The sequence below is a fragment of the Pelodiscus sinensis genome, chromosome 29 (assembly GCF_049634645.1).
Source record: "Pelodiscus sinensis isolate JC-2024 chromosome 29, ASM4963464v1, whole genome shotgun sequence".
Classification (NCBI taxonomy): Eukaryota; Metazoa; Chordata; order Testudines; family Trionychidae; genus Pelodiscus; species Pelodiscus sinensis.
The window spans coordinates 1480671-1507408 of record NC_134739.1 but is presented as its reverse complement, the minus strand read 5'-3'; the positions used below and the strand labels follow the sequence as shown (position 1 = coordinate 1507408).

The window sequence follows — 26738 nt, the reverse complement described above, 5'->3', positions numbered from 1 at the left end:
AGGGAGTCGCCCAGCAAAGGGGAAATTCCTACCCTTGATTTTCTTGGATGGGCCACGGCCACAGCCAGGGCCTTGGAGAAAACTCGGCGCTGAGGAGAGGCCGAAGGGCAGGACCTAGAATAACCCGCGGCCCTGTCAGCGCGAAGGCCGAACTGCCACGTGGAGAGAACAGCCTGCAGGCGAGGGACGAGCTCCAGTTTCCTTTCTCCGGGGCCGGGATGGTCTTTGCCGGGGCTCCCAAGCTGCCTCGTTGCCTTTCTAAGTCCTTGTTCTGCCTGCGCAGGTCCAGGGTGGGTCTCCAGCCCCGGAGCTTTCTGGAGAGGGGCTATGTCCACACGCCGGGGTTTTCTGGGATACCAGCAGGATCCCGGAAAAACTCCGTCGCGTCCAGGGAACGTGTCTGCTCTTCCACTTTTCTTTTGCAGGAGAGCAGCCCCACGAGGAAAAAGGGCTCTTCCAAAAGAGGGTTTTTTCCCCAATTTGGCCCAGTGTAGACGGGCCAAATTCAGAAAAGACTCTTCCGACAAAACGATGGGAAAAAGGTGCGCAAAGTGCGGGGTGCGTTTTGGGAACCTTTCCCGATAGGTCAGTGTAGTGTAGACATAGCCTGAGAAAGTATCTGGAGTAAAAGCCCCTCCAGCACGCTGGCGCACGCACTATTGCCCATCTGGAGCAGAGACTCGGGAGGGTCCCTGAAGAGGGGCGGGGGTAGGTTGGAGGAAAGGTGAGGAAGGGAATCATGAGGCCTCTCGCTAAGACTTCTAAGGCCCATCGCTCTGTGGCAATCCTGGCCATGCACGGTGGCCAGGCTGGCGGCTGAACCGGTACGGAGTGGCTGGTGGAAACCACATGGAACCCTCGGCCAGCTGTTCAAAACGTCTGCCTGCCACGGGGCACTGGGACGTGGTGGGTAGCTCCTGAGCCTGCCTGCACTGCTGCTGCCTCGCCCGAGGCGGTAACTCGGGCCTGGAGAGGCCATTCAGTTTCTTGTTGGCGGAGGGACACGCCTGCTCCAGGCTTTTAATGTAGCACCCACATCCTTGAGCGAGTGCACTGAAGCATCTGTCCGGGAGGCAGGAAAAAGCCTCTGTCCCTCCACGGGCGTCTCCTGAACCGAGTCCTGCGCCAACGGCGGAAATCCAGAGACCCAGCGCGTGACCTCTGCTGGGCCCAAGACCTGGAGGCGGCGCGGGAACCAGCAGTGCCCTTTGTGCTGTGAGGGCTCCGCCATCTGTGCCGGACTTGGGCAGCTGGTTTCATTTTCTCCAAGGCCTTTGCTAGCTGTGTTGAATAACCAGCCGGCCGAGTCGGGAGGGTGCTGGAGGTGGATTTCCTCCCCGGATGTCTGGTCTCTTCCTTTCTTTGTCACAGGGAGTGGATTTCTACTGGGCCTGCTTGCCCCTGCTCTGGGCTGCACCCGCCACGGGGGAGTTGGGTGCCAGGCGGGTAAACATTCAGCCCCTCGGTCAGGAAGATGTTACTTCCTGCCAGCCCTTTCTGGGGGTGGGAATCGAGGCTGGTGTTTGCCACAAACCCTCCGCGGGGCCCAGCACGGCCTCGCCGGCTGCCACGGCTGTTTCAGATGGTGGGAAGCCTGTAAAATGTCAGTCAACTCGTGTTTGCGGTCGCTGTCCGCCGTTGGCGGAAGGGGCATCCCGACTCGGCGGGTGTCTTCCTCCTGCGTGTCCTTCAGACCTTCCACCCCCTCCTGGGCAGCATCAGACCCGCTGGAGGCAGGTGGTTTGGGGACCACCGCCCGAGTCAGCACTGCCACCGCCGTGCCGGGGCCAAGCTCCTACCGAGCCCAGGGGCCCCTCCCTGCCACGGCTGGAACCGTGGGAATGCCACATCTGGGGCTGGCTCTGCTGCTGCTTCGGGACGAGTGTCCTGGGGTGAAGGAGATTTCTTCCTCGTCGTCAGGGTCAGAGCGGAGGGGCCGAGCTTGGTGGAGTTGCTAGTCTGCTTGGGCCCTCCAGGCAGGTGTGCTGGTGGTACCGGACAACGGCGTGCCCAGCCCCGAAGCGGGAGGAAAGGCCGGTGCCGTCGGCGCAGAGGGCTGGATCCATTGCAGTACTGCGTGGCCCTGTGCCATCCATGGGGTCGGTACCGAGGGTTCCTGTCGGCCCTTAGCTGCGGGCTGCTGTGGTGGTTTGGGCACCAGCTGTGGCGGCACCGATGCGCAGGGGCCGTCTTCTTGGGCTTCAGTACCGAGACCGCAGGGCGTGTATCTTTGCGGACACGGCCCTCAGGGGTTGTAGCGCCCGTGTACCCTGAAGCCTCTCCCTTGGTGCTGAGGTCGGCTTCTGCCGGGGGATCGCCCCTTGGGTGGCCTGTCTGCCCAGGGTGAGGTGGGCTTCCTCTTCGCCGCTGTCATGGCAGGAGGCTCCCTGGGATCCCGGTTCCAGAGCTGGCCTCTCTACCTGCTCCATCGCCAGGTGCTGTACCTGGAGCGCTCTCGCTTTCACCCCGCGCAGAGGCTCTTACGGTCATGGCAGCTCTTCGGAGAATGCTCTTGCCCTGGCAGCGAATAGGCAGGGATGGGAACAGCCGTTCTGTCTGAGCCCAGGGCAGCCCGGCCCGACTCCTCTGCACCTAATAACTATTGACAAGAACGGTTCTCCACCCGGATACGCACCCACCTGACGGTAGTCCCATCTGGGCTGCATTTGCCTAGTTTATCAATAAGATCATGCGAGACCGTGTCAAATGCCTCACTGAAGTCTAGGTATCCCACGTCCACCGCTTCCCCTTGGCCACGAGGCCTGATACCCTCCCAAGGAAAGCGATCCAATGGCTGTGACACCAGGGGCCGCTAGCAGCTGGATCCGGCCCATGGCCACCTCGCTGGCACCCTTATTGCAGAGCAGCTCACGCTGTTTAAAACAGCTGGCTGCTAATTGCTCTGCAAGCTGGGGAGGGACAGGAGAATTTGTGCACTGTCCCCACCCCCAGCAAAATCCCTGAGCTCCCATTGGCCAGTTTTCGGCCAATAGGCACTGAGAAATTTTGCTGGAGGCAGGAGCAGCGAATGAAGCCTCCTCACTCCCCACCTCACGCTGGAGCAGAGCCACGTGGAGCAGCCTTCCCAGCACACAGGCATGGAGCCGGTCTCAGGTTCCTGCAGGGCTGCTGGCTGGGAACCACCTAGGTATGAACCTCCCAGCCAGAGCCTGCCTCCGCCACCCCCTCGTCCCAGATCACTATCCCCACCTCCTCCGGGTCACAACTCCCTCCCAGACCTTGCACCCCTCTTACCCCCCACCCCCTCTGGACCCTGCACCCCAGCTCTGCTCCAGGTCACAGCCCCCTCCTTCACTGAAAGTCCCTCTCAGGCCCCACACCCCCCTGCACCCCAGTCCTCTATCCCAAGCTCCCTTCTGCTCCCAACCTCCGTCCCAGACCCAACACCCCCTCCACTGACAGTGCTGCCCTTGCCCACACGGCTAAAACACACGGGCTAAAAGTTTGTCGAGGAAAAAAACACCCCCCCCCCCAAACACACATCCTGTAGCTACTACCAAGAGCCACCACGGTGGGAACAAAGGGGGGGCCAGCAGAGCCTGTTCTGCAAAGCAGAGAGAGGCAGACAATGGCGGGGGGGGCACAACCATGGGCAGGAAGGCGACTCCCCCATAGCCAGGTCTTGGGGTGTCCCAGTGGGAAGAGGCAGAAATTCCACCCGGTTGGTTTTGGCCGAGAGCCCCTGGAAGGCGCCTAAACGCGCCCACAAAGCGCCCGCGGGCTCCTCTCCTGGGCAACGCGCTGGAACAGCACCCGGGGCAGGGCCGGGCCTTCCCCCTCCCCCGGCCCCACTCCTCTTCTCACGCAATCAGCTGAGGGCTCCCAGTGCTGACTGCCCCCCCACCCCCCAGCCACTGCCCCACCCCCGCCCGGCTTCCGTCCAGCGCCCAGCCGGAAAAACAGAAAATACCGGACGTTGCACGTCGGAGATTTTCTGAATTTTTTTACTGGACAGAGGCAAAAACCGGCCTGTCCGGTAGAAAACCGGACACCTGGCAACCCCACCGCTGCTCTGACTTGTTCTTGACCCGCAGCTACCGAGCACCCCACTGCCTTCCGCGGGTTTGCGGGTGGATCCCTTATGGACTCGCTCCATTGGCCTGAGGCTGACGGGTCGTTGTTCCTATTTCCCCCTTCCGTGTCCTTTCCCAGCCTTCTCCCATGTCTCCTCCTGAAACCGACTCAGCCCCTGGCTCCTGGCACCCTCCCTGGCCTGGAACCCGGCTACCAACCTGCCCCGCCCCAGCCTCAGGCCTGCCCCTGCTGTGCCCACGTCGGCCTGGCTGGCTGGTCTGAGCCGGGGAGCCTCACCTTCCACATGGCGCAGATGAAAAGGGCCAGGAGCAGGAGCCCGGCCAGCACGGCCAGCACAATCCACCGGGTGGGGATCTCCGCCTTGGCATCCGGGCTCACCCTCATCACCTCCGTGTGGGCCTGGGGAGGGACGGCCAGGTCAATGCCTGCTCGGGGGCAGAGAGGCAGGGCCAGAGCCGGGGCTGCCTCCAGGAGCCCTGCTGCAGAGCCAGAACCCTGCTCCAAGTGGGACCAGGCGTCCCCGGTGCCACCCACTGGCCCAAGGCGCTAGGGAGCTGCAGCCTTTGTGCCCTGGGGCCAGTCCGTGGCACTGCAAGGGCACCATGCGCTGGGCTCTCCCCCCTGGCAGCACCAGGCCCGACCTGGCTGCGACCCGACTGCCCAGGGCAGCTCTGGGGGTGGGTGCTCAGGGCCCGCCTTTGGTCTGACTGCCAGGAGCCAGGTCCTGGCATAGGGCCCGCACCAGCCAGGCTAGCAGAGCCACTGATGGCCCCTCCCACTGGCCAGGGCCCCGCCCCTCCGGCGCCCCCTCGGGCCGTACCGTGGCGTGGCCGCTGGGCAGCGCGTCGGGCTGGATGCGGTAGGGCAGGGCGGAGACGTTGAACCAGGCTTGCGACTGGATGATGAACTGGTCCAGGGGCCGCTGTGCGGGGAGAGCCGGGGAAAGCGGTCGTGGCAGGGACTGGCTGAACGCACTGGCAGGCCGGGGCTAGGAGGGGGCGGGACGACGGCTGGGCTCCACCGCCCTGACCAGTCCTCCGACCCTGCGGGAGCCGGGATTCTGGCTTCTCTCCCTGGCTCAGTGGCAACCTCCCTGTGCGCACAGTCACCCAAACCGCCCCCAGCAGCGAATGACAGGTGCCAGGGCTCCTGATAACCCAGCTGGGCGCGGCTCATGACTCAGTTTCCCCAGCTGGGAACATTTGGGAAATGCCAACCCCATTTCCTGGCTCTGCTCCCAAGCCTTAGTCATGCAACCAGCGCTGGCCCCGGGAACTGGGGCTGCCTCCAGGAACCCTGCTGCAGAGCCAGGAGCTGTCTGGCCTCCCTGCAGCTCCAGAGCAGAGCAGGGAGTCTGGCAGCCCTGAGAGGCCGGGCCCCGGCCAGCGCCCCAGGGCTCCGTGCATGGAGCGTGGGCCTGGGAAAGCCACCGTGTCTCCAACAGACCCTCCCCTTGGCCGGGTCAGATCCGCAGCAGGGGCCACAAAACCCCTGGGGTCAGCGACTAGGCACTGGGCTGCAACCCCCAGGCAGCGCGGCCCGGCCCCACCTTCCTGACGTTCTGCATCCACAGGACCGCGTGGATGGTCACCATGGCCCGCTGGTCCCTCGCCAGCGCCTCCACCTGGCACAGCACGGTCACGCACGCACGGCCGCTGCAGTCCTGCAACAGGGCGCAGCAATCGGCCCCTGTCCCCGCCCCTTGCATCCAGCCTTGCCCTCACGGCCCCCCTTTCCCTGGCTCCGCCCACTGCAGCCCTGCTCTCATGGCCCCACCCCCTTTCCCTGGCTCCACCCCCTGCACCCAGCCCTGCCCACTGCCGCCCTGCCCTCATGGCCCCACCCCCTTTCCCTGGTCCCGTCCCCTGCACCCAGCCCCGCCCACTGCAGCCCTGCTCTCATGGCCCCACCCCCTTTCCCTGGCTCCGCCCCCTGCACCCCGCCCCGCCCACTGCAGCCCTGCTCTCATGGCCCCACCCCCTTTCCCTGGCTCCACCCCCTGCACCCAGCCCTGCCCACTGCCGCCCTGCCCTCATGGCCCCACCCCCTTTCCCTGGCTCCACCCCCTGCACCCAGCCCTGCCCACTGCCGCCCTGCCCTCATGGCCCCACTCCCTTTCCCTGGTCCCGCCCCCTTTCCCTGGCTCCACCCCCTGCTCCTACCCCTGCCCTCACGGCCCCCCTTTTCCTGCTCCTGTCCCATGCATCCCAACCCCGCCCACTGCAGCCCTGCCCTCTTGGCCCCACCCCCTTTCCCTGGTCCCGCCCCCTGCACCCCAGCCCCACCCACATACTCCAAGCCAGGTGCAGGATTTGGACCCAAAGGCTGGGGCTGGGGGTTCATTTATCCTCATGCTGCTCCCAGGGAGGTCCCAGCTCCGGAGCAGATGGCGGGCAGGGCAGACGGAGGATGCGGGCCCAGGCTCAGAGCTGCCCTGCTGGGGGTGCCGACACCAGGGTCCATCTCGCCCACACTCTGCCAGGTCTCCCAGCCACGCCCCGGCACAGGCCCCAAACTGCCCTCTGCCCTACAGCCCTGGGGGCCCCCTCCCTGTGCACCCCAAGTCACAGCCGCTCCCTGCTCCCCCCGGCCAAGGACCCCCTTCTCCTTACCACCAGCGTGGGCTCCCGCAGAGTGGCCAGGCCGGCCTCGGCCGCCTCCCGCCTCTCCCGCCTGGAGGCCAGCTGGTAGCTCATGTTCTGTGTGGGGGGGGCCGTGGGCAGCTGGAGCTGCAACAAGAGGGGCCACGGCTCATCCCTGCACTCGGGGCTGGGAGCACGGAGCAGCCTCTGGGCAAAAGCAGCTCCGAGGTTTCTGGGCCCTGGCGCTGCCGGGGGGACCCGCCGGGGGGAGTTTTGACATTCGGAAATTTCCCTCCAGCTGGGGACCCTGCGGGACTGTGCTTGGGAACGGCCGGTCCCGCGGCTCCGGCCACGCTCGGCTCGCCGCAGCCTGCAGGCGACTGCACCTGGCGGGGCCCCTCGAGTGGCTCAAGGCTCCGTGTCCGTCAGCAGCTGCCTCGCGGGTCGGCCAGGGCTCCCGGGGCTGCAGAGCTGCCAGCCTGGACTCCCAGTGCCCCACCAGGAAAGCACCTGCTTTCCCACGAGCCGCTTCTCCGGCCAACTGCTGCCTCCCCAGCGGAGCGCTCCCAGCTGGGCTCTGATCCCTGCACACCCCGCAGCTCGGCCCCCAGGCTGGGACCGTCTGGCCGAGCTGGGGTGGCCAAGAGCAGCAAAGTCTCTGCCCGTGCCGGCGCCAGCAGCGCCAGGGCCCGCAGCCTCGGAGCCGCCCCCCAGCCGCCCCATGCCACAGCCTTGCCCGGCCCCTCCTACTTCCAGATGGTTGAATCGCGTGTGGCTGGAGCAATTGATCTTCCCATCCGTGCTGAGCCCCGTCAGGTACAGCAGGATGTCGTCCTGGAGCCGGCTGGGGATCGCCACCCGCAGCTCCGCCTGGCTCACTGTGCCCGGGCCCTGGTTGTGCAGCTGCGCAGAGGGAGAAGAGAGAAGGGCTGGGCTGGGCAGGCAGGGGGGCACAGGGCTGGGCCGAGAGGGGCACAGGGCTGGGGGCAGCTCCGGGCCTCTGGCAGGCTGGGTTTGGGCTGGTTCCGTGTTTTGCAGCCCTTTGTACATCGGCCTGACTGCTCAGCTCTGCACGGTGCATGCCCAGGGGTGTGCGCAGCCGGAGTGTGTCGCGGGCACGTATGTGTCGGTCTGTCTGCCCATGGTGAGAATGCGTGCAGCTGTAGGTCAGCGTTTGAGCATGTGTGCGTGTACAGTGTCTGTACGTGCAGCATGTGTGTTTGCAGTGCGCGCGTGTGTAGCGTTGCAGTATGTGCGTGTGTGCAGCATGTGTGTGTGCAGTGTGTGTGCATGTGCAGCATATACGCACGTGTGTGGCACGTGTGCAGCATGTGTGTGTGCGTGTTGTGGCATGTGCATGTGCAGCGTGTGCGTGTGTAGGGTTTCAGCATGTGCACCTGTGTGTGTAGCATGTGTAGAGTGTGCACATGTGCAGCATGTGTGTGTGTAAGTGTGTGCACATGTGTGTATAACTGTGTGCGTGTGTGGGTGGGTGTAAGCGTGTGCGTGCAGCGTGTGCGTGTTTAAGCATGTGCACGTGTGCAGCGTGTGTAGCTTGTGCAGCATGTGTGCGTGTAAGCGTGTGCCACGTGTGCAGCGTGTGCGCGTAAGCGTGTGCAGCGTGTGCGCCCCATGCCGGGGGCCAGCAGCCTGCTTGCTGTAGTGAGGCTCGGGCCCTGCACCGGGCAGGGTGAGACCCATGAGCTGCTGGGGCAGTTACTGGGAGGAGCAAGGGGGGGTCTGGAAGCCCAGCACTGGTGCCCAACGAGGGCGTGTGCGTGTGGGTACTAGTCAGCGGGGGGGTACCACCACCACGTGAGCAGGCGTGTGTTCCAGTGCGTATGCGTGTGGGGTGCCCAGGTGTGGGGGTGCTGGTGCATGAGGGATTGGGGGGCCCCATTGCCTGGCTGGGGCGGCAGGACCGCGGGGCCGTACCTGGTACACGTGCTCCACCCGGGGCCCCTGGTCCTCCACCCGGCGGCTGCCCTCGGCCTGCTCCCAGCCGCCCAGCGGCAGCACCAGGGTGGCCGGCAGCGAATTCCTGCGGGAGCCAAGGCAGCGGCTGCCAGTCCCGTCCGGGCGCTGGGCCAGGCCCCGTGGGGCTCCCCGGGGGAGGGCACTGGGGGGCAGGGCTGGGTGCTGAGCGAGTACCAGCCGCAGCCCCGGCTCCTGCCCCTCCCCCGCATCCATGGCCCCTTCACTCCCTCTGCCCCCCCCATGCCTGTGGCTTCCTCCCCCCATTCTGCTCCTGCCCCGCTCCTCCCTTCCCCCGCTCCACCCCTCCCCCGTGCCCATGGCCCCTTCACCCCCACTGCCCCTCCCCCGCTCCACCCCTCCCCCGTGCCCATGGCCCCTTCACCCCCACTGCCCCTCCCCCGCTCCACCCCTCCCCTGTGCCCATGGCCCCTTCACCCCCCACTGCCCCTCCCCCGCTCCACCCCTCCCCCGTGCCCATGGCCCCTTCACCCCCCACTGCCCTTCCCCCGCTACACCCCTCCCCCATGTCCATGTCCCTTTCACGCCCTCGGCCCCACCCCCACTCCACCCTTCTCCCACTCTGCCCCTCCCCACGCCCATGGCCCCTACCCACATGCTGCCCCTCCCCCGTGCCCAGGGCCCCTTCACTCCCTGTGCCCCTCCCCCATGCCCGTGGCCCCTCCCCCGCTCCACCCCTCCCCGCAGCCCCCTCACCCTCGCAGGTCCAGCTCCGCGGCAGCCTTGATGGGGATCTGCACCCGCTGCAGGGCGCTGGGCGGGCTCTGGCTGTTCTTGCTGCGGGTGAAGGGACAGGCAGGTCAGGCGCGGAGCTGGGCCAGGGCGATGGAGCCGGGGGCTTAGCGCCAGGAACGGGGCCCTTGTGTCACCTGCCCGGCAGCGCTGAGGGGGCGTTGGAAGGCGCCGGGAGACCCAGACAGGGCGGCTCCGCCCCGCCCCGAGCCCCAGCTCTGCCCCCGAGCCACTGAGGGCAGGGGCTGAACGGAGCTTCCTGGGCCGGCCTCCATCGCCCCCCGGCACCTCGGGGAGCCGGATGGGGGGTATCACCTCCGCAGCTGCAGCTGGAACTCGATGGCGTCGCCGGCCTCCTCCAGGTTACTGACGCTGAGAGTCACGTCCACCGCCACCTGCCAGGACAGGGGACCTGGAGTATGCCCGGCCAGCAGGCACGGGCACCGCCGCCGCCCCTCGGCTGGGGGATGGGCGGGCGCCGCCGCCCCTCGGCTGGGGGATGGGCGGGCGCCGCCGCCCCTCGGCTGGGGGATGGGCGGGCGCCGCCGCCCCTCGGCTGGGGGATGGGCGGGCGCCGCCGCCCCTCGGCTGGGGGATGGGCGGGCGCCGCCGCCCCTCGGCTGGGGGATGGGTGGGTGCCGCCCCCCCTCGGTTGGGGGATGGGTGGGTGCCGCCCCCCCTCGGTTGGGGGATGGGCGGGCGCCGCCCCTTCTCAGCACTACGGTGCCCAGAGGCCATGGTGACAGGCACCCAGGAGCACTGCCAGAGCGCAGGGACCCGGGGAGGGAGATCTGTGCTGGAGTGTGGGGGGGGGCTGAGCTGGGGGGATCCCAGCTCTGGGGCAGGAGCTCAGGGCACCACCGTGCTCAGGCGCCTCTGTCACTGAGGGGTAGCAGGAGAGGCTGCCCTCCTTCCGGGGGAGGGGCTGCCCGGGGGAGGGGCTGCCCGGGGGAGGGGCTGCCCAGGGGGGGCTACCTTGGCTCCGCTCTTCATGGGGTTCCCCAGCTCACAGATCACCACGCGCGTCTCGTTCTCCTTCTTGGGGTTACAGACCAGCTTCTCCTTCCCCTACGCCGGCACAGGCGGGATCACTGCAGGCCAGCGGGCAGCGGCTGGGCACGGGACCCCCCCGCTCTCTGACACGCCCGCGGGGGAGCTCCCCCTCCCAGCCCGCTCGGAGTCACAGCAGGTAACAGCCTCCCACCGCAGCCAGCAAAGGGAGCGCCACCGCAGCTCCGGGGCCAGGGTTCAAACAGGGCAGGGCACCAGGGCGGGAGGTGCAGGCGGGCCTGTGACCGTCACCAGGGACCCCAAGGGAAGTCCTGCGGGGAGAGGCGCCCCGGGGCTGCCCCTACCTGCAGGTTGCTGGTGGCTCGCTGGTAGTGGGCGTCACGTGGCAGCTGCAGCCGCAGCTCGGCCTCGAAGGCGCCTTCGCCGGCGTTGCTGGCCTCGGCCAGGATGTGCACCACGTCCTCCGCCCCCAGGAACAGCTGGCTCATGGGCCTGCGGACGGAGGGAGCAGCCTGAGCCCTGGCCCTGGGCAGAGGGATCCAGGCCTGGCCAATAGCAGCAGCCCACGCTGTGCGCCGGCCAATGGGAGCCGTCCGAGAGCGGACAGCAGCCGTGGGGCGCCCGGCCGGCTCTGACCACCAGGGGGCCGCACACGGTGCGCCGGGGGGCGGTGCTTACGTGTGGGCGGCGAGCCGCAGGTCCGGGACGCAGACGTTGTCCTCGCCGCAGTCCACCACGATGCGCGTCTGGGCAAACACACAGAGCCGCCCTTCAGCCGCGCTGCCGGGCCAGGGGGGCGGGGCGGGGCGAGGGCCCCAGCAGGGCTGGCGGGGGGGCGGAAGGGGACATCGACCTGCTCCTGGACCACCGTCTGCCCACTGAGCACCGGCCCCAGCTCCTCGGTGCCCGGCCCGACGGCCAAGCTCAGCGCCAGGCTCACCACGATGGGGCTCAGCTTGTCCTTGAAATCAGCCTCGTCCTGGGGGCAGAGGAGGGCGACGAGGAAGGCCTGGGGACTGCACTGGGGATGTCCGGCAGGACAGCGTGAGGCCAAGGTGAAATCTCTGTCACCCTGATCGGTGCCTCAGTTTCCCCCGTAGGCTGCCAGGCTGCTGGGGGCAGGGTTCTGCTGCTCTCGGAGCGGACAGACACTGGGGGGCGTCCCCCAGCCCAGCTGCTGTGGAGAGTCACAAAGGGACTGGGGAAGCCAGGGGGCTGAAACGCCCGTGCCAGGGACACCGGCAGGAGCTTCTCACAGGGCCATGGGCAGGTGCCGGAGCTGGGCGCTCGAGGCTCATAGGCCTGCGGTCAGCTGCTGGCTCCGTGGGCTCGGCTCGGGGTTGCCGTAGGCAGGGCCCAGGGGCTTAGTGGCCGGGGGCTGGCACCTAATGGGGGGCAGGGGTGGGGCCCTGAGAGACAGATGGGCAGGAGCCACCCGGGGCCCACAGGGGCCCGTACCCGCAGCAAGGCCTTGAGCTGGGAGCAGATGCGCGGCACCTCCCTGGTCAGCTGCAGCTCCAGGCTCCAGGTTGTCTGGCACGTCTGCAGCTCCCAGACCCGTCGCCCCGACTTGGCCTTCAGCCGGTCCAGCTGCAGGTCGGCGGCCAGCCCTGTGGGGGGAGGGGAGGCTGCAGCGCCCTTGGCACCCCCCTGCCCTCACCCACAACCCACCACCCCAAGTCCCCGCCCCCTGACTATGCCACCCCCCAGCCAGGCCCCCCAGGCCATGCCACCCCACACCCCACCATGCCCCCCGCCTCGGCCATGTCCCCCTAGACCATGCCCCCCCGCCCCCCGCGCTGGCACTCACTGACTCTCTCCGGGAGGCGCTTCCCCGAGATGCTCACGCACAGCTGGATGGGGAAGCTGCGGAAGGACGCGGGCTGGTGAGGCTCTGCCAGGGACACCAGGGGCCGAGCCAGCAGCTCCTGTGCCGGGGGGGCCTGTCCGCTCTGGGTCCCCCTGCCCTGCGATCTGGGATCCCACGTGGGGATTGGCCAGACCCCCGATAACGAGGCTCTTTCCGGGGAGACGCAGGGAGGGGGCGGAGACGGACACCGGGGCTGGGGCAGGAACCGCGAAGGAAACAGGCTGAGGAGGGGCTGGAATCCAGGGGCCCAGGGACCCGTCTCCAGGGGGCTGGGCCTGACTCCTGTGGCCACGTCACGTCTGGAGGAGCAGTGACCCCCCTGGCTACCGGCTGGCGGAGCCTGTTCTGGCTGCTCCGGGGTGCAGGGCCGGGGGGACTCCGGATGCGCCGGTAGGGCCCTCAGCTCCGGTAGGGAGGGGGAGTCCGGCTGGCTTGGGCCCCCCACCCCAGGCTGGGACCCGAGAAACCTTCTCTTCTACCTGCCGCCTGAGAGTCCCCTCTGGGTGCGGACGGGGGTGCTGGGGCCGGTGACTCCCCCACACTCTGACCCCCCCAGCACATGGCACTCCCCGATGCCCAGTGCAGGGCCTCCCGCTCACCAGCTGACGGGGGCCCCGGAGCAGGGCACGGAGCAGTTCTTCTCCTCGGGGTTCAGCGTGTCGGGCACGGAGAGCTGGCTGCTGAGCACCACCACGGGCCGGGCTCTGTGGGCACCAGCACCGGTCACAGGGGGCAATGCCAGGCCCCGGCCAGGGGGCGGGCAGGGCCCTGTGGGGTGGGAGCTGGGCCCAGCCGCAGGAGCACCAAGCCTGGCAGCTCAGAGCAGCTCCACGGCAGGACAGCAGCAGGCTGTTACCCCGGCCGTGGGCAGGGCAGAGCACAGGGGGAGGGGCTGGGGCTGTGCCAGCTCCTCCCCACCCGAGATGCAGCCCAAGCACTGGGATCGGGGGCAGCTGCACCCACCCAGCAGGGCCCAGCCTGGCCAGGCACTCACCTGAACACAGCCACCTTGCCAGCGCCAAACGCCCCGACCAGCACATCTGGGGGCACAAGCCGAGCATCACCAGGCCAGCAGGTGGGTGGGGAGCCAGTGCCCCAGCTGGCTGTGCAGGGGGCCAACCCTGCTAGGGACGGGCGCTCCGCCTTCCTCAGAAGACAGGGCAGTGCCTGGCACTGGAGGGGGCACAGCGGGCAGGGGGCAGTGCCCGGCACAGGAGGGGGCCCAGCGGGCAGGGGGCAGTGCCTGGCACAGGAGGGGGCCCAGCGGGCAGGGGGCAGTGCCTGGCACAGGAGGGGGCCCAGCGGGCAGGGGGCAGTGCCTGGCACAGGAGGGGCCACAGGGGACACAGGGGCAGTGCCTGGCACAGGAGGGGGCCCAGCGGGCAGGGGGCAGTGCCTGGCACAGGAGGGGGCCCAGCGGGCAGGGGGCAGTGCCTGGCACAGGAGGGGCCACAGGGGACACAGGGGCAGTGCCTGGCACAGGAGGGGACACAGGGGGCCCAGTGGGCAGGGGGCAGTGCCCGGCACAGGAGGGGGCCCAGCAGTCAGGGGGCAGTGCCTGGCACAGGAGGGGCCACAGGGGACACAGGGGGCAGAGGGCAGTGCCCGGCACAGGAGGGGGCCCAGCGGGCAGGGGGCAGTGCCTGGCACAGGAGGGGCCACAGGGGACACAGGGGCAGTGCCTGGCACAGGAGGGGCCACAGGGGACACAGGGGGCAGGGGGCAGTGCCTGGCACAGGAGGGGCCACAGGGGACACAGGGGGCAGGGGGCAGTGCCCGGCACAGGAGGGGGCCCAGCGGGCAGGGGGCAGTGCCTGGCACAGGAGGGGCCACAGGGGACACAGGGGCAGTGCCCGGCACAGGAGGGGCCACAGGGGGCAGGGGGCAGTGCCCGGCACAGGAGGGGGCCCAGCGGGCAGGGGGCAGTGCCTGGCACAGGAGGGGCCACAGGGGACACAGGGGCAGTGCCTGGCACAGGAGGGGCCACAGGGGACACAGGGGCAGTGCCTGGCACAGGAGGGGCCACAGGGGACACAGGGGCAGTGCCCGGCACAGGAGGGGGCCCAGCGGGCAGGGGGCAGTGTCTGGCACAGGAGGGGCCACAGGGGACACAGGGGCAGTGCCCGGCACAGGAGGGGGCCCAGCGGGCAGGGGGCAGTGTCTGGCACAGGAGGGGCCACAGGGGACACAGGGGCAGTGCCTGGCACAGGAGGGGCCACAGGGGACACAGGGGCAGTGCCTGGCACTGGAGGGGGCCCAGCGGGCAGGGGGAGTGCCTGGCACAGGAGGGGCCACAGGGGACACAGGGGCAGTGCCTGGCACAGGAGGGGGCCCAGCGGGCAGGGGGAGTGCCTGGCACAGGAGGGGCCACAGGGGACACAGGGGCAGTGCCCGGCACAGGAGGGGCCCAGAGCTACGACAGTGTGACGACCCAGCCCCCTTCCTCCCTTTGCTCATCTCCCCCGCGAGGGGCCCAGGCCACTAGTGTCCAGCTCCAGGCCTGAGCCTGGCGGGGGCGGCCGTACCTGGGTACCCGTTGCCATCGATGTCGGTGGCGCCGCGCACGGAGAAGCCGAAGGCGGCGTGGCCGGGGAAAGGGCTCTCCAGGACCTGCGTGGCCGGCGTCCGGAGCCCCTCGCTGTGCCCGCTGAAGATGAACACGCGCCCACTCCCGGCGAACGGCGCCCCCACGGCCACGTCTGAGGGGACAGGCCAGAGCCGCTGAGCAGCACCCGTCACTTCCACGCCGCCCAGAAGGGACCCGGGCTCGGAGCTGGGGGCCAGGATGCCTGAGTTCCCTCCCCAGCTCGGGGGAGGGAGTGGGGACTACTGGTTAGAGCTGGGGTGGGGGCAGAGTCAGGACGCTGAACTGCCCGTGTGCGACTCCGGCTCCCAGCTTTGCAGCGGGGCTCAGAGCTGCCCCGCCCATCACGCCCGGGCGCCCCTCCCCAGGGCATCCCGCCAGCCCCGGGCCCCGGTGCCCCGCCCCAGAGCCGCCCGCGGGGCGTTACCGACGTAGCCGTCCTGGTCCAGGTCCCCCAGGGGCGCGATGGCCGTGCCGAAGCGGCCGTAGACGTCGGGGCCGGTCAGGGTCTGCCAGGGGCTGTCGGCCAGGCCGCCCCGGCGCTGCAGGTAGAGGTGCACCTGCCCCACCTCGGAGAGCTTGCGGTCCGCGCGGCGCTCCATGTGCAGCGGCGCCCCCACCAGGACGTCGTCCTTCCTGGGCAGAGGGGCAGATGGCAGGGGACCTGGCGGCCGGTGCAGCTGGCCCTAGTCAGAGCTCCTGGGCACGGAGACGCCCTGGGCCCTGTCCATCCATCCGTCTGCCCCCGGGCGGAGCCGGGCCTTGGGCTGGGGGCTGGGGGCTGGGGTCACCCCTGGGCCTGGCTCTGCCCACGCCGGGCGCAGTGCAGGCGGGCGGCACCAGGTGGCGGCAGACACCCAGCGTGGGGCTCCAGGGGCGACCGAGCCGCCTGGATGGGGGGCCCAGAGCACAGGCCCAGGGACCCAGCACCCTCCCCTGTGCCCCCGTCACCAGCTGCAGCCTGGCAGGGCCTGGGCAGGGCGGCTCCAGGGGGCTGGCCCACGGGGGCTCTGCCAGGGGGCCCTGCTGGTGCCCAGGATGGAGGAATGAGGGAAGGGACCTGGGGCCCGTGTCCTGGGCATGGCTGGGGCCAGACGTGGGCACCCGGGTCAGGGCCAGCCCCCTCCTTACCCATTGCCGTCCACGTCAGCCACGGCCACCGTGTGCCCGAAGTACGACGCCACCTGGAACACGGGGAGACTGAACGCAGGGCCCGGCCTGTGCCCCTCGCTCCCGCCCCACAGCCCCTCCCCCGGCCCTCTGTGCCCCTCGCTCCCGCCCCACAGCCCCTCCCCCGGCCCTCTGTGCCCCTCGCTCCCGCCCCACAGCCCCTCCCCCGGCCCTCTGTGCCCCACGCTCCCACCCCACAGCCCCTCCCCCGGCCCTCTGTGCCCCTCGCTCCCGCCCCACAGCCCCTCCCCCGGCCCTCTGTGCCCCTCGCTCCCGCCCCACAGCCCCTCCCCCGGCCCTCTGTGCCCCTCGCTCCCGCCCCAAGACCCTCCCCCGGCCCTGCCTGTGCCCCACGCTCCCGCCCCACAGCCCCTCCCCCGGCCCTGCTGGTGCCCCTCGCTCCCGCCCCACAGCCCCTACCCCGGCCCTGCCTGTGCCCCTCGCTCCCGCCCCACAGCCCTCCCCCCGGCCCTGCCTGTGCCCCTCGCTCCCGCCCCACAGCCCCTCCCCCGGCCCTGCCTGTGCCCCTCGCTCCCACCCCACAGCCCTCCCCCCGGCCCTGCCTGTGCCCCTCGCTCCCGCCCCACAGCCCCTCCCCCGGCCCTGCCTGTGCCCCTCGCTCCCGCCCCACAGCCCCTCCCCCGGCCCTGCCTGTGCCCCTCGCTCCCGCCCCACAGCCCCTCCCCCGGCCCTGTCGGTGCCCCTTGCTCCCGCCCCACAGCCCCTCCCCCAGCCTTGCCTGTGCCCCTCGTTCCTGCCCCACAGCCCCTCCCCCAGCCCTGCCTGTGCCCCTCGATCCCGCCCCACAGCCCCTCCCCCGGCCCTGCCTGTGCCCCTCGCTCCCGCCCCACAGCCCTCCCCCCGGCCCTGCCTGTGCCCCTCGCTCCCGCCCCACAGCCCTCCCCCCGGCCCTGACTGTGCCCCTCGCTCCCGCCCCACAGCCCTCCCCCCGGCCCTGACTGTGCCCCTCGCTCCCGCCCCACAGCCCCTCCCCCTGGCCCTGTGTGGGTGGAGAGGAGAGGAGAGGGGGAGGGTAATGGGGCAGTGGGGGAGGAGGTACGGAGGAGAGGGGGAGGGGGCAGTGGGGCGCTGTGGGGCAGGGGCCGGTACCTGGGTGCTCTGGATGCGTTGCAGCAGCTGCAGAGAATTCCTGGCGCTGAAGATCTCGACCTGCCCGATTGGGGGGACGTCAATCGGCTGCTGGGCGCTGGGGCGGCCGCCCGGGAGCAGGTCACGTGCTCCAGAGCCCCAGGCCGTGGCAGGTGGTGCGCGTCCGCACACGCCTCAGGGCCCAGAATGTTTATTCCGCACGTGGACAGACGAATCGGAGGGGCCACTGGCTGTTTCTTCCCGGCGCTGCCCCTGCCTCAGTCTCCCTGGCCATGACCTCCCGGGGCCCGTTTCTGTGCCCCCAGGACACCGACAGGTCTCTGGGTGCCCCCCCATCCGAGCCTGCGGTGCCCTGAGGAGGCGGCTCTGGCCCCAGCCAGACCCCGCAGGAGGGATGCCCCTGTCAGCCCCCCGCGTGGGCGGGGAGCAGCTCACCCCAAGGTGCCCGCGCCGCCCCCACACTCACCGCCCCCAAGGTCGTTCTCCTGTTGGGGACGCCCACGACGTACTCTGCCAAGGAAGCACACGAGTCCCCACGTCAGCAGGAGCCACTGCCCCCAGCCCATGCGCCCCATGGCCGGGGGGTCCAGGAAGGGCTGGTCCTGGCTGGCAGGGACCCTGGAGGGGGGAGGGGCTGGCAGGCAGGGACTCTGGAGGGGGAGGGGGAGGGGCTGGGGCTGGCAGGCAGGGATACGGGAGGGGGAGGGGCTGGGGCTGGGGCTGGCAGGCAGGGATGCTGGAGGGGGGAGGGGCTGGGGCTGGCAGGCAGGGATACCGGAGGGGGAGGGGGAGGGGCTGGGGCTGGCAGGCAGGGATACTGGAGGGGGGAGGGGAGGGGCTGGGGCTGGGGCTGGCAGGCAGGGATGCTGGAGGGGGGAGGGGCTGGGGCTGGCAGGCAGGGATACTGGAGGGGGAGGGGGAGGGGCTGGGGCTGGCAGGCAGGGATGCTGGAGGGGGGAGGGGCTGGCAGGCGGGGACGCTGGAGGGGGGAGGGGCCCATATTGTTGCCACGGGCTGGCGTGGCACCCGCGGGGTGCTGTGTGGGCCCTGGGCGGGGGGGCTAATCCCCGCCTCTACCTGGCGTGTTGGGGTCCCCGTCAAACTCCCCCACGGCCACCGAGTACCCTGCGGAGAGAGGGGCAGCGTTAACCCTTCCACCCCACCCCCGCCGCAGGCCCAGGCCGGACCATTGGCCCCGCGGGGGAGGGGCTGGGCACCAGGACCCCGGGTTCCCTGCCCAGCTCGGGAGGAGAGCGGGGGCTAGTGGCTGGAGCAGGGCAGAAAGCCCAGCCCCCGCCTGCAGGAGATGGAGCCTCCCTGGCCGTTGGGACCCGGCTCGAGGGGCTGCTCCTGCTGGCGCCCGCCGGGCCAGGCAGCTGAGCGACGGAGCTGGGGGCGGCTGAAGACAGGGGCTTGGCAGGGACCCAGGGCTGGGGAGGTGGCTGGAGCATTCGCCAGGGTCTCAGGGACATGGCAGCCCGAGGCCTGGCTCCGGGCAGCTCTGCAGGCAACCGGCTCCCGAGGACAGAGCTGCCAGGCTCAGCCCCGTGCCGGCGGCGGAGCCCAGCGGCCCGGGCAGACCAGCCCCGGCTCCGGGATCGGCTGGAAGGAACAGGACGCAGGGTGTCCCCGGGCGAGCGAGGCGCCTCGACTGGCAACCCCCCCGCACAGCCGCAGGGGGCCGCTGGTGCCGGAGCCCGCGGAGGGGGCCTTAATTAACGGGGTTCTGCTCGAGCCAAGGACAGGGGAAGGGCCCTGAGGTGCGAGGGGGACAGAACTTAGGGGGCGATGGAGCCCTGGGTTCTCTGCCCAGCTCGGGGTGCCCTGCTGGCTGGGGAGGCTCCGTGCCGGGGGGCAGGCGCGGGGCTGCGCTCACCCCTGTAGGAGTCGTAGGTGTCAGGGTCGTGGGAGTCCTGCGTGAGCTGCTCGGAGCCCACCGACCAGAGCAGGGTCTTGCCAGGTGCGTGGGCCGCGACGGCCGACAGGTTGACCGAGTAGATCAGCCCTGGGGAACGACCGAGGACCCCGTGAGCCAGCGTCAGGGCCGGGGGGCTCCCCAAGACAGCTCCCTGCGCGCCAGCTGGGGGTCCCGGGAGCCGTGAGCAGCGCTGCCCACGTGCGCTGCCCCCGTGGCGTGACTGGGCTCAAGTGTGCGCAGGGCCGTGCTGGGTTTGCCGAGGGGCCCGGGGGCGTCGCACGAAAGCTCGTGCGCTGCTGGCTCGTGCTTGTGCGACCGTGTGTGACACTCGGCCCGTGGGCCTGCACGTGGCATGTTCCCTGGCTGGGGCAGCAGCCCCTCCGGAGCGGTTCTGAGGGGGTGGCCATGCCCCCTGGGTCCCCAATACACGAAGGGCCCGGGCCCCCACCTGCTCATGTGACCCGCTCCAGTGTGGGGGGCGGCACCCAGGGCACTGGACCCCCCCCCACAGGCCAGTGGATAAAAGGCTCCTGGGGGCCCCTCCATCTTGTCTTCGACCCACCCCCCAGGCTCCAGAAGGATCCCTGGGCCCAGCCTGCCCTGGGGCGTGGGGCGGGAGACGCGCTTCCTCTGGCACCCCCCCCCTTCCCAGCCTGAGTAACAACCCGGCCCTGCCCCCCGCTCCTCTGGGGCACATCCCAGGGATAAATGGACCCGGGACTGCTCCTGTGGGACAGGGAGAACCTGTTCCAAGGCGGGGGATGGGTTAGAACCTCTCCCCTGTGTGGGGGGGGGCACAGGGAGCACTGGGGTGTCTGAGGGGAGGTGGGGGATGGGTTAGAACCTCTCCCCTGTGTGGGGGGGCTGGGGGGCACAGGGAGCGCTGGGGTGTCTGAGGGGAGGTGGGGGATGGGTTATAACCTCTCCCCTGTGTGGGGGGGCTGGGGGGCACAGGGAGTGCTGGGGTGTCTGAGGGAAGGTGGGGGATGGGTTATAACCTCTCCCCTGTGTGGGGGGGCTGGGGGGCACAGGGAGCACTGGGATGTCTGAGGGGAGGTGGGGGATGGGTTATAACCTCTCCCCTGTGTGGGGGGGCTGGGGGGCACAGGGAGTGCTGGGGTGTCTGAGGGAAGGTGGGGGATGGGTTATAACCTCTCCCCTGTGTGGGGGGGCTGGGGGGCACAGGGAGCACTGGGATGTCTGAGGGGAGGTGGGGGATGGGTTATAACCTCTCCCCTGTGTGGGGGGGCTGGGGGGCACAGGGAGCGCTGGGGTGTCTGAGGGAAGGTGGGGGATGGGTTATAACCTCTCCCCTGTGTGGGGGGGCTGGGGGGCACAGGGAGCACTGGGATGTCTGAGGGGAGGTGGGGGATGGGTTATAACCTCTCCCCTGTGTGGGGGGGCTGGGGGGCACAGGGAGTGCTGGGGTGTCTGAGGGAAGGTGGGGGATGGGTTATAACCTCTCCCCTGTGTGGGGGGGCTGGGGGGCACAGGGAGCACTGGGGTGTCTGAGGGGAGGTGGGGGATGGGTTATAACCTCTCCCCTGTGTGGGGGGGCTGGGGGGCACAGGGAGCGCTGGGGTGTCTGAGGGAAGGTGGGGGATGGGTTATAACCTCTCCCCTGTGTGGGGGGGCTGGGGGGCACAGGGAGCACTGGGATGTCTGAGGGGAGGTGGGGGATGGGTTATAACCTCTCCCCTGTGTGGGGGGGCTGGGGGGCACAGGGAGTGCTGGGGTGTCTGAGGGAAGGTGGGGGATGGGTTATAACCTCTCCCCCGTGTGGGGCGGGCTGGGGGGCACAGGGAGCACTGGGGTGTCTGAGGGGAAGTGGGGGATGGGTTAGAACCTCTCCCCTGTGTAAGGGGGGCTGGGGGGCACAGGGAGTGCTGGGGTGTCTGAGGGGAGGTGGAGGATGGGTTAGAACCTCTCCCCTGTGTGAGGGGGGCTGGGGGGCACAGGGAGCACTGGGGTGTCTGAGGGGAGGTGGGGGATGGGTTAGAACCTCTCCCCTGTGTGGGGGAGCTGGGGGGCACAGGGAGCACTGGGGTGTCTGAGGGGAGGTGGGGGATGGGTTAGAACCTCTCCCCTGTGTGGGGGGGCTGGGGGGCACAGGGAGCACTGGGGTGTCTGAGGGGAGGTGGGGGATGGGTTAGAACCTCTCCCCTGTGTGGGGGGGCTGGGGGCCACAGGGAGCACTGGGGTGTCTGAGGGGATTTGCTTGTGAGGCTTCCTGCTGGCCAGGGGGGCAGCTGACCTGCTCTGTCCGGTTTGGTGCCGTGTCGGGAGGACCCTACTGTGGGGCTGTGAGAAATGCCCCCATAAGCTGGGCACTTGGGCAGCCTCCAGGAGAGTCAGGGGCCACCCAGCTGACGAGCAGAGCGCCTACTGCTGGCAGCTGTGTTTCTAGGGGTGGTGCACATTTGCACGTGCCTCAGTGCACGGAACAAAATGTATTCTGCCCACTGATGGAGAAAAGGAGGGAACCCGGGCTGTGAGCGGCCTGGTTCTAAGCGCTTTGCCCGATCTCACCCTCTCAGCAGTGCCCAGACCTCCCTGGGATATCTCAGCCCTGCCCACGAGGGCCTGGTGCCCCCACGGACCAGAGCCCTTACCCATGAAGTAGTATCCACCTGGCGCACCCAGCACCAGCCTGCCGGTCTGCGAGGGAGCAGGAGAGATCTACGTGAGCGCCCTGCCCAAAGGTACCCCCGGAAACCCACCTCACGAGCACAGCCCCCCAGGTCCCCTCCCACGGGCACAGCCCCCCGGGAACCCACCGCATGGGCACAGCCCCCCCAGGAACCCGCCACGGGCACAGCCCCCCCGGACACACCCCACAGCCACAGCCCCCCGGGAAGCCACCCCCTGGGCATCCCCCCAATGGGCACCCACCCCACAGGCACAGCCCTCTCACATGGCACACAGAACCCCTGCCCCATGGACTCAGCACCCCATAGGGCTCATGGAAGCACAGGACACTGGAACTGGGAGGGCCCTTGAGGGACCGAGTCCAGTCCCCTGCCCCCCGGCAGCGCCCGACCACAGGCGCGTGGATGCACCCCCCTCCCGTGGACACGTGTGCGTGCACACGGGAACCCCTCCCCCGCAGAGCACTGCAGACGTGGTGCCCGGGCGCCCCCGCGGGCCGTACTCACCCGGGTGATGGCAGCGCTGAAGCCCACCTCGCAGTACCGCTTGTCACCTGTGGGGGGCGCAAGGCGCGTTGGGGCCGCACTCAGAGGGTGGGGGCCCGGGGGGAGGAGCGTCGGGGGGTCACCCCCGCGGGGTGTGGCCGTGAGTGCTGGCGAGGCAGAGCCCAGTTTCCAGGCCGGCGACCTCTCCTCTGCCCCGAGCAGCAGGTGCCAGGCTCCGGGTCTGCCCCGCTGGGGTCTACACCCCACAGCCAGCCTGTTCTGCTGGGAGCCAGAGGCGGGCACAGGACTCCTGGGTTCACCTTCCAGGGGTGGCTCTAGGGCCCGGGGCCCAGGCAGAGGCCTCCTTGTGTGGGGCCGGGGGCATGGAGGGACTCGAGGAGAGGCCTGAGGCAGACAAAGATGAACCAGGGGAGCAAGAGTCCTCCAGGACACCCCGGCCTGCCCCAGGACCCAGCCCCCGCCCCTCCCGGGTCTGTGGCGAGCTGGGCCCATGGGTGCCCAGAGGGACAAGCCCCGGGCACTCTGTGCTCCAAGCAGTGCCAGAGGCAGGGAGCTGGCTTGGCTGTAGGGGGGATTGTTGTGGCAGGAGGAAGGTCAGTGTGGCTGCGGGGGGGACGGCGTGGCTGCGGGGGAGCTGTGAAGGGGACAGCGTGGCTGCGGGGGGACGGCGTGGCTGCGGGGGGACGTCGTGGCTGCGGGGGGCTGTGAGGACAGCATGGCTGCGGGGGGGCTGTGAGGAGGACAGCGTGGCTGCAGGGGGAACGGCGTGGCTGCGGGGGGGGCTGTGAGGAGGACAGCGTGGCTGCAGGGGGAACAGCGTGGCTGCGGGGGGGCTGTGAGGAGGACAGCGTGGCTGCAGGGGGAACAGCGTGGCTGCGGGGGGGCTGTGAGGAGGACAGCGTGGCTGCAGGGGGAACGGCGTGGCTGCGGGGGGGGCTGTGAGGAGGACAGCGTGGCTGCGGGGGGATGGCGTGGCTGCGGGGCGGGCTGTGAGGAGGACAGCGTGGCTGCAGGGGGAACAGCGTGGCTGCGGGGGGGCTGTGAGGAGGACAGCGTGGCTGCAGGGGGAACGGCGTGGCTGCGGGGGGGGCTGTGAGGAGGACACCGTGGCTGCGGGGGGATGGCGTGGCTGCGGGGCGGGCTGTGAGGAGGACAGCGTGGCTGCAGGGGGAATGGCGTGGCTGCGGGGGAGCTGTGAGATGGACAGCGTGGCTGCGGGGGGACGGGGTGGCTGTGGGGGGGCTGTGAGGACAGCGTGGCTGCAGGGGGAACGGCGTGGCTGCGGGGGGGCTGTGAGGAGGACAGCGTGGCTGCGGGGGGGACGGCGTGGCTGCGGGGGAGCTGTGAGGAGGACAACGTGGCTGCGGGGGGGACGGCGTGGCTGCGGGAGGGCTGTGAGGATGGCGTGGCTGCAGGGGGAATGGCGTGGCTGCGGGAGAGCTGTGAGGAGGACAGCGTGGCTGCGGGGGAACGGCGTGGCTGCGGGGGGGCTGTGAGGAGGACAGCGTGGCTGCGGGGGGGCTGTGAGGAGGACAGCGTGGCTGCGGGGGGGACGGCGTGGCTGCGGGGGGGCTGTGAGGACAGCGTGGCTGCGGGGGGACGGCGTGGCTGTGGGGGGGCTGTGAGGAGGACAGCGTGGCTGCGGGGGGACGGCGTGGCTGCGGGGGGGCTGTGAGGAGGACAGCGTGGCTGCAGGGGGAATGGAGTGGCTGCGGGGGGGCTGTGAGGACAGCGTGGCTGTGGGGGGGCTGCGGGGGGGACGGCGTGGCTGCAGGGTGTTGTGGTGGCAGAGGGAAGGTTGGCATGTCTGCAGTGGGGACAGGGTGCTTTTGGGGGGTTGGGTGCAGGGGGATATCTGTGAAGGGGAGGTCGGTGTGGCTGGGGGGAGGTCAGCATACCTGCACAGGTTGTGGATGCGGGGGGGAACTTGGCATGGCTGGGAGTTCTGCAGGTGCAGGGGTTGGCGTGGCTGTGGGGGAGGTTGGTGTGACTCCTAGGGGAGTTGGCATGGCTGTGGGGGAAGGGGGTCAGCCTGGTTGTAAGAGGAGTTGGTGTGGCCATGGGGGGAGTTGGCGTGGCTCTGGGGGAGTTGGCGTGGCTCTGGGGGAGTTGGCGTGGCTGCGGGGGAGTTGGCCTGGCTCCGGGGAAGTTGGCCTGGCTCCGGGGAAGTTGGCCTGGCTGCGGGGGAGTTGGCGTGGCTCCGGGGAAGTTGGCGTGGCTGCGGGGGAGTTGGCGTGGCTCTGGGGGAGTTGGCGTGGCTCCAGGGAAGTTGGCATGGCTCTGGGGGAGTTGGCGTGGCTGCGGGATGGTGGGGCCGCGCAGAGAGTTGGCGTGGCCGCGGGGGAAGGGGGTCAGCCTGGTTGTGAGAGGAGTCGGTGTGGCCACGGGGGAGGGTGTCGGCCTGGCTCGGGGGGGTCGGGATTGGCACTGGTGGGGCGGCTCCTGTGCTTGTTCTCACTCATGTGCGTGCGCTTATAGTCGTCCTCCATGCGGTTGCTGCGGCAGGGCGCGTACTCGGCAAAGTGGCTCAGGCCCTCGGTGGCCACGAAGCAGGTGCCCACGGGCGTCCGGGTGGCCTGGAATATGCCCTCGAAGGCGTTCCAGTGCTGCAGGGGGGCACAGGCCTGGCGGGGCCACCTGACCCTCAGCACCACCCACGGCAGCCAGGACCCCAGCCCCTCCCCCACCAGGCCCAGCCCCCCAGCACTGTTGGGACCCCAGAGCAGAGGTTGGAACATCCCATCCCTGGTCTGGGCTCCCCTGTCTCCTGTCCCCCCCCCCCCCAGCAACCACCAGCGTCCGTGTCCCCATCACGTCTCCCTGAGGCCAGCACAGACTGAAATGCAGCCACCTCTGGGGCAGCGCTCAGCAGAGCGTTCCCTGGACACAGCGACTGAGAGCAAGAGGGACCCGGCTCGGGGAGCTACCGGCCCCAGACCAGCTCCCTGGACACCTCCCCTCCTGCCCTGCCTGAGGCAGGGTCACACTCCACCCACCCCAGCCAGGCCCGGCCAGCAGCCCATCACCCACCACAACGAGGCCGTTCCAGCTGCTCACCGACGCCCCGAACCACTGGCCAGACTTGTAGTTCCTCAGCTGGAACAAACTCCTGCGCTCCTCCTGGTCCCCTGGGGCATGGGCAGGTCAGCACAGGCAGTGTCCCCTGTGCCCCCCAGGCCCACAACCGCCCCCCAGGGGCCCCACCCCACCCACAGGCCCGACCCACCCCCCAGGCCCACAACCGCCCCCCAGGGGCCCCACCCCACCCACAGGCCCGACCCACCCCCCAGGCCCACAACCGCCCCCACGGGCCCCACCCCACCCACAGGCCCGACCCACCCCCTAGGCCTCACAACCACTCTCCCTGCCTCCCACCACTTGCCCTGGGATCCCCTCTCCCAGATATGCAGCCTGCACCACACATTCCCTCTGCCCCCAGTGCCCCCCATCTCTGGCATTGGCCCCTCTGCACCCCAGGCCTCTGCCCCGCAGTCATTAACTCTCCCGTCACCCTGCGCTGGCTCACCTGTCGGATCAAACTCAAGGAGGCTGCAGCGGCTCCCGCCGGGCGCCCAGGGGCAAACGTACACGGCACCAGGCTCCAGCAGGCCGGGCTGGGAGGTGTTGGCCCGGGGCGCACCCACCACCACGCTCATGCTGTGGGCACATCACACCCCCATCACACCCCCAGCAACCACACACATCCTTGTGTAGGAGAATATCACAGCCCTGAGGGGCAGGAGAAAGCCATGGGGGGTGAGGAGAGACGGCGTGACCTGGGGGGCAGTGCAGGTGGGAGAGGGCGTGACCTGGGGGGCAGTGCAGGGGGGAGAGGGCGTGACCCTGGGGGGCAGTGCAGGGGGGAGGGGGCGTGACCCTGGGGGACGGGGAGAGCCGGCGTGACCTGGGGGGCAGTGCGGGGGGAGAGGGCGTGACCCTGGGGGATGGGGAGAGCCGGCGTGACCTGGGGGGCAGTGCAGGGGGGAGGGGGCGTGACCCTGGGGGACGGGGAGAGCCGGCGTGACCTGGGGGGCAGTGCAGGGGGGAGAGGGCGTGACCCTGGGGGACGGGGAGAGCCGGCGTGACCTGGGGGGCAGTGCAGGGGGGAGGGGGCGTGACCCTGGGGGACGGGGAGAGCCGGCGTGACCTGGGGGGGCAGTGCAGGGGGGAGGGGGCGTGACCCTGGGGGACGGGGAGAGCCGGCGTGACCTGGGGGGCAGTGCAGGGGGGAGGGGGCGTGACCCTGGGGGACGGGGAGAGCCAGCGTGACCTGGGGGGCAGTGCAGGGGGGAGGGGGCGTGACCCTGGGGGACGGGGAGAGCCGGCGTGACCTGGGGGGCAGTGCAGGGGGCAGGGGGCGTGACCCTGGGGGACGGGGAGAGCCGGCGTGACCTGGGGGGCAGTGCGGGGGGAGAGGGCGTGACCCTGGGGGATGGGGAGAGCCGGCGTGACCTGGGGGGCAGTGCAGGGGGCAGGGGGCGTGACCCTGGGGGACGGGGAGAGCCGGCGTGACCTGGGGGGCAGTGCAGGGGGCAGGGGGCGTGACCCTGGGGGG

The 26738-nt window shown here is 70.1% G+C and overlaps 1 protein-coding gene across 2 annotated transcripts in view; it reads right to left on the bottom strand.

Annotated features, from left to right (window-relative positions):
* The window catches only part of ITGA2B (integrin subunit alpha 2b), a 33088-nt gene that overhangs the window by 5768 nt on the left and 582 nt on the right, over window positions 1–26738 (bottom strand). The window contains exons 2-29 of one of the 2 annotated variants that reach the window (XM_075911239.1): window positions 25710–25840; window positions 25241–25311; window positions 24642–24807; window positions 22184–22230; window positions 21641–21686; window positions 18987–19115; window positions 18188–18235; window positions 17577–17620; window positions 17111–17170; window positions 15962–16014; window positions 15258–15466; window positions 14772–14945; window positions 13241–13286; window positions 12846–12950; window positions 12187–12242; window positions 11835–11986; window positions 11230–11355; window positions 11055–11122; window positions 10721–10868; window positions 10341–10433; window positions 9681–9760; window positions 9330–9410; window positions 8574–8679; window positions 7389–7541; window positions 6669–6785; window positions 5606–5719; window positions 4877–4978; window positions 4333–4455 (exon numbers count right to left, since the gene is read on the bottom strand). In XM_075911239.1, the coding sequence (XP_075767354.1) occupies window positions 4333–4455; window positions 4877–4978; window positions 5606–5719; window positions 6669–6785; window positions 7389–7541; window positions 8574–8679; window positions 9330–9410; window positions 9681–9760; window positions 10341–10433; window positions 10721–10868; window positions 11055–11122; window positions 11230–11355; window positions 11835–11986; window positions 12187–12242; window positions 12846–12950; window positions 13241–13286; window positions 14772–14945; window positions 15258–15466; window positions 15962–16014; window positions 17111–17170; window positions 17577–17620; window positions 18188–18235; window positions 18987–19115; window positions 21641–21686; window positions 22184–22230; window positions 24642–24807; window positions 25241–25311; window positions 25710–25840 (2848 nt within the window). Of the gene's footprint in view, window positions 1–4332; window positions 4456–4876; window positions 4979–5605; window positions 5720–6668; window positions 6786–7388; window positions 7542–8573; window positions 8680–9329; window positions 9411–9680; window positions 9761–10340; window positions 10434–10720; window positions 10869–11054; window positions 11123–11229; window positions 11356–11834; window positions 11987–12186; window positions 12243–12845; window positions 12951–13240; window positions 13287–14771; window positions 14946–15257; window positions 15467–15961; window positions 16015–17110; window positions 17171–17576; window positions 17621–18187; window positions 18236–18986; window positions 19116–21640; window positions 21687–22183; window positions 22231–24641; window positions 24808–25213; window positions 25312–25709; window positions 25841–26738 lie in introns of both variants that reach the window. The other variant, XM_075911238.1, reaches the window with a different exon arrangement.